Source organism: Prionailurus bengalensis, chromosome D1 (genome assembly GCF_016509475.1).
Source record: "Prionailurus bengalensis isolate Pbe53 chromosome D1, Fcat_Pben_1.1_paternal_pri, whole genome shotgun sequence".
NCBI lineage: Eukaryota > Metazoa > Chordata > Mammalia > Carnivora > Felidae > Prionailurus > Prionailurus bengalensis.
Window position 1 is genome coordinate 109,904,470 of NC_057346.1, and position 9,816 is coordinate 109,914,285.

Sequence of the window (9,816 nt, forward strand, 5' to 3'; positions counted from 1 at the left end):
AAGGCTAAAGCATCAGTGGGTGAAGAAAATAGGAATGCTTCCCTGGATTTTCATACAAGGATGGGGTCCAAAGATCAAGCGCTTGAGGTCAAGGGGTCCAAAGGTCAGAAGCTAGAGGGATGGATACATCAGGGGTCAGATGGAGATGAAGGAGGAACAGAGATATGCTTCCTGAAGGAACCATTTCTCTAAAATCCAGATAAATAGGGTTAGAGAGAGTGGCAGACAGCCAGCCCCCCCCCCCCACCTCTTCCCTGCATCTCAGTTGTACCACCCAACACAGGATAGTTGACGGAGATGGCCCAACCTTTGCCAAAATGGCACAAGAGGTCAGGATCAGATGCCCAGACACCCTTCTCCTCGGCTGTCTCCTGCTCCCACTCTGCCACTCTTGCCACCACCCTTTCCCATGGGAATGAGGGGTTCTTTGACCCCAAGTTTTGCTTCTTGGTGTCAAAGTGTATCCCCACCCTTCCTATGTGACTTCCTACAATCAATTCAGTCCCTCTCCCGCAATTTTTAAGCGGTCTCATTTCCAGCCTCTCAAGTGATTGCACACAGATCCCTCCTCCACCAAATAAGATTTCACATAAAATGTCCCCTAGCCCAGATGTGATGCTGGGGGAAAGAAAGGCACCCCTCATCCCCTGTAGAGAGCAATCATCCGTGCTGAAAAGAGAAAAAAGAAAGAAGGAGAGAGGGCAAAGGTGACATGATATGGACACAAAGCTGATGGAGATTGGAAGAGTCTCTGGAGAGCAGAAGGGGAACATTTTTCTGCGGTGGGGGGAGGGGGGAGAGGGCGCGCAAAGGTAAGACAGACCACCAAGCAGGCAATGAGATCTGAAACTAGTCGGGGCTGTGGAAGGAGGATGTGGAGAGCTGACAGAACGAGGAGTCTTAGCGCCGAGGATGGGGAGGGGGTTGCAGGGGGGTACGGAGGACAGCCTGACGGAGTCAAGGGGTCCTTGACAGATGCGGGATCTCGGCGGGTCCAGCACGGCCCCCTCTTTTCTATGCTGCTTCCTCATCTTCCCCGCCGGAGACGGGGGGAGCCCTCCGGAGCGGTGCGGAGGCAGGCAGGCCCCGCCCGCCGCCGCCGCGGCAGCCGCCGGAGGATTCCTGTCCTAATATGGAGCTGGGATTCCCCCGGCCCCGCCCCCGCCCCCGGCCCGCCGGGAGACCGAGGCTTGCAGTCGGGCGGGGGGAACCGCTCGCTTTGGGGCTGGCAACGGCGTGGGGGAAGGGATATCTAGATGCAGACCCAGATCCTCACCGTGCCCTGGGACCCTGCCTCAGTTTCCCCCGTTAGTGGCTGCAGTTAATTAGTTGACAGGGGAACAGAGAATCACTGCAGACTCCAGCGTTGGTGTTGGGGTTCCTATTCTTGGCTGTGGGAAAATGGAACCAAGGCCAAATTCAGCTGGTCCTTCTCTCTCAGGAACCCCTTTCCACCCCACCCTAGAGACTTAGACTTCCATATAATGCCCCTTGCTAAATGCCAAGCCCGGGTTTGGAAAGCGGGGAGGGGGGGGGGGGGGGGAGGGGGAGGAGATTTGTTCTTTGAAAGTGACTAAGGGAATCCCAGATTGAGTAATCCCTAGAGAGAAACCCCAGCTGCGACCTCTCCCTCAGAGGCCAAGGAGGGTCCTTCTTTTCCTCCCCATGTGAACATGACCTTTGCCTGGCAAATAGCAAGGAAGAATTTGTAGACTACCCTCCCCCTCCCCCATTTCCTTATCTCCTTAGAAAAATCCCTGTTGGAACCAACCCCTCCCTCCTCTCTACAGACTCTCCTGCCAGGGGCTTCAGACCGCCTTAACCCTTGCCCTGTCCCTTCCCTCAGCTGAACACATTCGGACCCCTGGGTCCCTGCACCCTCTTTCAGGCCTTCCTAATGCAGCGCCCGTTTCTCGGTTCAGCTGCCGCCAGCCGCGGCCCCCTCCGCAGCCTCAGTTCTCCCCCTCCCCCCGTCCCCCCTCCCGCTCTCATTCTACGTCATGGGATGACGTCGGGAGCCCGGGAGGGAGGAGGAGCGCTCCCCCCTCCCCAGCCAGTGGCTCCCGCTGCAGCTTGCTTAGCCCAGCCTCCTGCTTTCCCGCCCCCCCCTTTCTGTAAAGCGAGCCCCCCACGCCTAGCAGGAGCTATATAAGGCGGAACGAGGCAGTCGAGGGGGGCAGCGCAGCCGAGCGGAGCCCAGGAGAGGAGAGACAGAGAGAGAGAGAGAGAGAGCCTGAGCGAGAGACGGGGAAGCAAGCAGGAAGAAGCCACCGGTGCGTCGGGACGGGAACGCAGGTGTTCGGAGCACCCGAGCTGGAGCCCTGCAGCCGCTAGTCATGTACCGCTCCACCAAGGGCGCCTCCAAGGCGCGCCGCGACCAGATCAACGCTGAGATCCGGAACCTCAAGGAGCTCCTGCCTCTAGCTGAAGCGGACAAGGTCCGGCTCTCCTACCTGCACATTATGAGTCTTGCTTGCATCTACACTCGCAAGGGCGTCTTCTTCGCTGGAGGTGAGCAAACTGGGGCTGCCAGAGACCAGAGCTGGCGGGCACCGGGGACAGTGGAGCTGAGGGAACCAGCAGGGACTGATGCATGTCTAGGGCAGCGTGGCGGCGAGCTGGGGAGAGACGGGACTTGGGGAACTCAGGTCTTCCTACTTTTCCTCCTGAGCTCTGTTCAGACCTCACCTTAGTTCTGGTAAGAGCCTGGATAGTGTCCCTGCTGCCAGATATATGGGAATAAGAAAGCCAGGACAGAATGGCCCCAGTTCCCACAGCGTAGAGGCACTCCAGGAACCCGAGGAGGGAAGCCCGGGAAGTTGCAGGGATGGAGTCACTCAAACCGGGGCAAGCGTGGCCACTGTTTTCTACGTTGAAAAGGCTCTTCAGCAGCCTTTGAGGCGCTGTCCGCGGTGCTGACCGCATCACCGTGTTGAGAGGCGCTGCCCGCGGTGCTGAACTCCCGGTTGTCTTTTGAGCGCTGTCCGAGGGTCTGAAATTCAGGGCCAGCAAAGACCCAGCTCCGACTTAGAAGTCAAAGGGTTGGCTGGCTAGGGAAATCCAGCAACAGGTTCCTTGGGCAAGAGCTGTGGGTAGCGGGTCAACAGGTGTGTGCAGAGGCAGGTTCATGAGAAATTCCTCTGGATTTTCTGAAACTCAGTGCACGCCTTCCTTACTTATGATTTGCTTCCCAGTTTTACTCCTGACCCACCATATCTTCTTACCCTGCAGGCACTCCTCTGGCGGGCCCCACAGGGCTTCTCTCATCTCAAGAGCTTGAAGACATAGTGGCCGCACTACCTGGATTTCTACTTGTGTTCACAGCTGAGGGGAAGCTGCTATATCTGTCTGAGAGTGTGAGCGAACATCTGGGCCACTCCATGGTGAGTGCTGAGGGTCCTCTTAGCTTGGGCTAGAGTACGTATGGGATACAATGAGCCTTCCACTTTTGAGAATCTGAGAATTACTGAGGCAGGAGAGGTTATACACTGCCAGATGCTATGTGCTAAGGATTCACTCTTGCTGCCATCACTAAATGTCATTTCATCTCTTCTTCACCTTTTTCCAGGTGGACCTCGTTGCCCAGGGTGACAGTATCTACGACATCATTGACCCAGCTGACCACCTAACTGTGCGCCAGCAACTCACCCTGCCCTCTGCCCTGGACACTGGTAAGAACTCCCTTTCTCCCTCTCTCAATCAAACCTCCTTCCTGCTTCCCTGCTCCTTTCCACCTGCTATCTCTCTCAACAACCCACCCTCTTATCAGATTTTCTCTTCATTTACCTAGATCGCCTCTTCCGCTGCCGCTTCAACACTTCCAAGTCCCTCAGGCGCCAGAGTGCAGGCAACAAACTGGTGCTTATTCGAGGCCGATTCCATGCTCATCCACCTGGAGCCTACTGGGCAGGAAACCCTGTTTTCACGGCTTTCTGTGCTCCACTGGAGCCAAGACCTCGCCCTGGCCCTGGCCCTGGCCCTGCCTCACTCTTCCTGGCCATGTTCCAGAGCCGTCATGCTAAGGATCTGGCCCTACTGGACATCTCTGAGAGGTAAGTCCAGAGCATTCAGACTCCAGGAAGAAAGCAAGCCAGAGATGAGGGGACCCTAGATTCTGGAGTCAGGAGCAGGGAGGATGGGGTGTAAGGGGGCAGAGAACCTGGGAGGGAGTGAGATGCCTGGGTATAAAGCAGAGAAAACAGAAAGCTGACCACACCCTTTCCACCTTCCCAGTGTCCTAATCTACCTGGGCTTTGAGCGCAGTGAACTGCTCTGTAAATCATGGTATGGACTGCTGCACCCCGAGGACCTGGCCCACGCTTCTGCTCAACACTACCGCCTGTGTGAGTGTCCAGAGAGGCTGGGGACAAGACAGGGTGCTGGGAAAGGTCACGGGAGACCCAACCAAGAAGGGCTGTGGTCAAGAATGATGCTGGGGAGATAACAGAGGCCAACAATTTTTGGATATTATAAAATGAACATTAGGATGAGGAGTTGAAGTGAGAATAGAGTCAGAACTGGGGGACTCCAAGTGGTGAGGTCAATGTGGGGAGCTGAGTGGTGCAGGTGAGGGTAGTCAGAAATGGAGATGTCATGGATACCCCAATTCAGTGGAAAGGTCAATAAGAGGGAAGTTTAGGTGGTGTCGCCTGATGGACATCCTAACTCTGCATCTCTTCTTTTCCTTCAGTGGCTGAGAGTGGAGATATTCAGGCAGAGATGGTGGTGAGACTGCAGGCCAAGCCTGGAGGCTGGGCATGGATTTATTGCCTGTTATACTCAGAAGGTCCAGAGGGCCCGATTACTGCTAATAACTACCCAATCAGGTGAGCTGCAAGGCAGGGGCTTGGAGGGCAACTGAGGTGGGCATGGAGGAGGTAAAAATCAGGAACTGCTCTGGGAAAGACCACCAGACTCTTACCGTCTGCCTCTTCTCTCCTCTCCAGTGACACAGAAGCCTGGAGCCTCCGCCAGCAGCTGAACTCTGAAAACACCCAGGCAGCCTATGTTCTGGGCACCCCAGCCATGCTGCCCTCATTCCCAGAGAACATCCTCTCTCAAGAGCAGTGTTCCAGCCCCAACCCACTCTTCCCCCCAGCCTTGGGAGCTCCCAGAAGCACCAATTTCCCTAGTGCTCCAGACCTGGGTGCTGCCTCAACATCAGAAGAGCTTCCTCAATCCCAGAAAGAGTTGGGCTTTAGTTACCTGGCATTCCCGTCTGGCCCTGAGCCTTCTCTTCAAGCAGACCTGAGCAAGGATCTTGTGTGCACTCCACCCTACACACCCCACCAGCCAGGAGGCTGTGCCTTCCTCTTCAGCCTCCACGAGCCCTTCCAGACCCACTTGTCCACTCCATCCAGCTCTCTCCAAGAACAGCTGACTCCAAGCACTGCCACCTTTTCTGATCAACTGACTCCAAGCAGTGCAACCTTCCCAGATCCACTGATGAGCCCACTTCAAGGCCAGATGACCGAAAGCTCAGCCAGAAGCTATGAAGATCAATTGACTCCCTGCACCTCTGCCTTCCCAGACCAGCTGCTTCCCAGCACTGCCACCTTCCCAGAGCCTCTGGGCAGTCCTGCCCATGAACAACTGACTCCTCCCAGCACAGCATTCCAAGCACACCTCAACAGCCCCAGCCAAACCTTCCCAGAACAACTGAGCCCCAATCCCACCAAGACTTACTTCACCCAGGAGGGATGCAGTTTTCTCTATGAGAAGTTGCCCCCAAGTCCTAGCAGCCCTGGTAATGGGGACTGCACGCTCCTGGCCCTAGCCCAGCTGCGGGGCCCCCTCTCTGTGGATGTCCCTCTGGTACCCGAAGGCCTGCTTACACCTGAGGCCTCTCCAGTCAAGCAGAGTTTCTTCCACTACTCTGAGAAGGAGCAGAATGAGATAGACCGCCTCATCCAGCAGATCAGCCAGTTGGCTCAGGGCATGGACAGGCCCTTCTCAGCTGAGGCTGGCACGGGCGGGCTAGAGCCACTTGGAGGTCTGGAGCCCCTAGACTCCAACCTGTCCCTGCCGGGGGCTGGTCCCCCTGTGCTCAGCCTGGACCTGAAACCCTGGAAATGCCAGGAGCTGGATTTCCTGGCTGACCCTGATAACATATTCCTGGAAGAGACGCCCGTGGAAGACATATTCATGGATCTCTCTACCCCAGACCCCAATGGGGAGTGGAGTTCAGGGGATCCTGAGGCAGCGGTCCCAGGAGGGGCCTCATCGCCTTGCAACAACCTGTCCCCAGAAGACCACAGCTTCCTGGAGGACCTGGCCACATATGAAACCGCCTTTGAGACAGGTGTCTCAGCATTCCCCTACGATGGGTTTACTGATGAGTTGCATCAACTCCAGAGCCAAGTTCAAGACAGCTTCCATGAAGGTAAGTCCAACCAAAATGTTGAGAAACTCAAGTCCCTGTTCTGCCAATGAGATGCTGGTGGAATTAGATGAGTAAACTCCCCTTTCTGTGCCTGAATTTTATTAATAGGATAACAACACCTGCTGCCCAGGGTAGCAGTGAGGATACGAACTAGTGAAAAACTTAGCATAGTTATTCTGGGCAAGTGGGCCTAGAGGGCAGGGGTCAGGGGTGCAGTATAAAATGCAAGAGAATCCTTGGTAATGGCTTGTGCTTCTTAATTCTGTGAGGGACCTAGATCAGCTATCACCACCCATATTACAGATGAAGAAAACCAAGGTCCCAGAGTTAAAGAAACTTGCCTAAGGTCATATGACAAATTGATGGATGAGGGATTAGAGTTCTATCTCAGTATTCTTACTCCTTAAAGAGAATACAGAGCAAGAGTTTGTAGAAGTTTGGGAAAGGCAGAAAGTGCAAATTAGCCCCTGGCCCATTGGGGGCTCCTTGCTCATGGCTCCATCTTTTCCAAAACTACAGTTGTAGTTTCATTCCATCCACCCAAATTGCTCCCTTATCTTGCTGAGCCTCTGGTGATCACTCAGTCATTGGACCAACATATTTGAAGCCCATACTATGTGTCAACAGTACACCACATCTTCAATCTATCTTTCCTAATGGACTTACTGAATGTCATCTCTCTCTCTCTCTCTCTCTCTCTCTCTCTCTCTGCAGATGGAAGTGGAGGGGAACCAACGTTTTGAATAAGTCTGTGACTTAACGTCGTCAAGTATGGCATATTGTCATCAAGACGTGGAGCCGCTCTCCACCCCCCCCGGGACAGTTGGGGGGATTCTGGGGGCCAGAGGGGGATATATCTGATTCCCTAGGCCCTGCAGGATTTTGGGGGGGGAGGTGGGAGGGCAGGGGAGGGGAGCTTCTTTTTAAAATTTAGAGACTTCAAGCAATCTCAGTTTCCATTTCAATCTGTATTCACTCGTAGTGAGTTTCCTTGAATGGGATTTTCAAGCGGAGAATGGGGGAGTCTCACTTCCCCACTCCCCGCACTACCCCATGGGCCTGGGCCAGTTCTCCACTCCTGGGGGCCAAGCCACCCCTGGGCCTTGGTGGGGGAAAGGCAGCGCCCACCTGGGCCAGCCTGTGCCCCGAGGGGCTCTTGACACCCACGTAGAATTCTCTACACACCAGTAACGGGATTTCAATTCCGATGGACTCTGCCGCCCTGGCGGCCCTTCTTGTGACTTTTGCGCCCCGCGCCTGGGGTGGGGGGCGCGAAGAGACGCTACGTTCCTTTCCGATGGAGGAAGGCAGACCTGCCGCTGTCACACGTGTGCTTGCACGAGTGCGTGTACCTGGTGCGGGACTCACCCGGCTGCCAGACTGCCTGGGCCTGCCCAGGTGGCCACTTCGTGGTGCTGCGGTGACTTTGTAGCCAACTTTATAATAAAGTCCAGTTTGCCTTTTTGGTACTGCTGGTGTCATGTACTGTTGTGGAAAGGGAAGGGTGGGGATCTGAGAAGGTTGGGAACTCGGGTGTCGGGAGATAAAGTCTGGATCTGCTGACAGCCCTGGTGTTTCTTCATTCACTTATGCACTCATTCATTCCTTCACTTGACATGGGCATACAGTGTGTGGCCCACTCCGTGCTAGAAGCTGGAGAGTTTGGAGCTGAAACACTTGCCTTCAAGATGCTTTGGTGTAAAATATTAGAGGGTATTGGAGTCTCCTCCCTGCTCTAGGCTTGCAGCGCTCACAACGTGGGAGGGAGGAGAAGGGCCGGGGATGGGTAGGGGATTCAGCTTGGCATTTTCCTGCACATTGATCTGAAATTTCAGACATGAGTCTCTTCCTTCAGTCTTGTCCTGCAGGGAAGCGACTTCCCTTTGGGGCCCTGGATCTTCTCATTGGAGATGATGCCCATCTGGGCAATCTCTGCATGGGGCTTTCAGTGGACACTTTTCCATCCTCTATTCATTGCAATAAAGCCTCTAGGCAGGCATATTAGCACCATTTCACAGATGAAGAAACTGATGATCTCAGGTAAAAAATGATTTGCCCCTACCATTGGTGGGAGGCATGGGTAGGCAACATACTCGCATCATCTACATCTGAGTTCTGGGTTGTTCCCTCTGTTCCCAAAGCCAGTGAATCACCATCTCAAATCGTCCCATCCCAGATGACCTGAGAAAGTCAGGTTTGGGCTGGACCAGGTGCCCCTTCTCCTCCTCCAGGTCTACAAGCTAGAGAAGACCCCCAAATTTTGAGCAGAATAAAACTGGGTCAAGAGAAGAACTTGGTGGGGGTAGGAGAATGAAAATTAGGGGACAGAAAGAGGTGGATTCAAATCCCATGTCCAACCACGATTTGCTGTGTCAGACCTGAGCCTCAGTTTCTTCACAGGTAAAATAGGACTGAAAGCAAAAAAAAAAAGGTACTTACCCCTCCAAGATGCTACTAGAATTTGATTGGGTCTTTCTAAGCTGAGGAGCACAGAACAGACATAAGTTATTAAAGTGAATTAGAAGGCACTGTTAACCACCAAGTCTCAGAGAAGTTTCTTTCTCAGGGAGAGGAAGGAAACTCCAATCTTCCCCCAGTGAAATATGGGACTGGACTCCCGTAGCTGAGATCATGACACTGAGAGTCACCTAAATTCTGTCTCATTCCAAATCCTCCAGCTCCAGGGTCATGCCCTTGAGAGGGTCCCACAAGAAGGAAGACATTCTAGGGACCTGTCACCCCTTTTCCACCTTGGATGGATCCTTGGGTGAAACACGGATAAAGCATTGTCCTCTTCTTTCCTGTGGCTCTGTTCTCCAACTTGGACAGAAGAAGTGAACCATAAGCCCTGGGAGGACCCAGTCTTAGCTCCACTCCTCTGCTGGCACGGTACACGGGGATGAGCACACGACAGACACACCAGAAATATTAGATTGAGAGGGACCATTTCTGAAGTTCAGCCCAAGGATTTGAGTCGAAAGTCACCAGTTTCTACCACAAAAACTTGCTCCTGAGTTCCCCAGAAGGCAAAAGGTTCTAGCTCTCAGCTTCGAATCTTAAGGGAATATGTAACCTCAAGACACGCTTGAGCCCCATCTAAAAACCTCCCTGGTGGTCATCAAAAAGGAAAGAGAAGTCTGAGAAGCTGTGAACAGCTCAAAGGAGCCTAAGAAAAATGACAACGAAATACACAGTGATATTCTGGATGGGATCTTGGAACAGAAAAAGGAGAGGTTTAAAAAAAAAGAGAGAAATCTGAATAAATTATGGAATTTAGTTAATAATAATGTATCCATATAGCCTCATTAATTGTGACAAGTGTACCAGTAAGTGTAAGACGTTAATAACAGGGGAAATGATAGGCATGGAGTATATTTAACATTTCCATAAATCTAAATCTATTCTGAAACTAAACGTTTCTTTAAAAGTTCAAC

The 9,816-nt window shown here is 53.3% G+C and overlaps 1 protein-coding gene across 2 annotated transcripts; it reads left to right on the forward strand.

The window, feature by feature from the left end:
- Window positions 1-1,183: 1,183 nt before the first annotated feature.
- On the forward strand, window positions 1,184-7,851 carry NPAS4 (neuronal PAS domain protein 4). Of its 2 annotated transcripts, XM_043582613.1 has the most exons (8): window positions 1,184-2,511; window positions 3,232-3,383; window positions 3,569-3,671; window positions 3,791-4,052; window positions 4,234-4,343; window positions 4,691-4,826; window positions 4,947-6,382; window positions 7,097-7,851. In XM_043582613.1, the coding sequence occupies exons 1-8, from the start codon at window positions 2,337-2,339 to the stop codon at window positions 7,123-7,125; spliced, it is 2,403 nt and encodes an 800-aa protein (XP_043438548.1). In that variant the 5' UTR covers window positions 1,184-2,336; the 3' UTR covers window positions 7,126-7,851. The 2 variants fall into 2 exon arrangements, with proteins under 2 accessions (XP_043438548.1, XP_043438550.1); XM_043582615.1 differs by lacking the exons at window positions 1,184-2,511; window positions 3,232-3,383; window positions 3,569-3,671; window positions 4,234-4,343 and having other exon boundaries at window positions 3,881-4,052.
- The last annotated feature ends 1,965 nt before the right edge of the window (window positions 7,852-9,816 follow it).

What these genes read in the sequence shown, in the direction of transcription:
- NPAS4 (XM_043582613.1), top strand. Translation starts at nt 2,337, where the DNA reads ATGTACCGCTCCACCAAGGGCGCCTCCAAGGCGCGCCGCGACCAGATC. An exon ending in GCCCTCTGCCCTGGACACTG is followed by an intron (nt 3,672 to 3,790) that starts GTAAGAACTCCC and finishes TCATTTACCTAG; the next exon opens with ATCGCCTCTTCCGCTGCCGC. An exon ending in GCTAATAACTACCCAATCAG is followed by an intron (nt 4,827 to 4,946) that starts GTGAGCTGCAAG and finishes TCTCCTCTCCAG; the next exon opens with TGACACAGAAGCCTGGAGCC.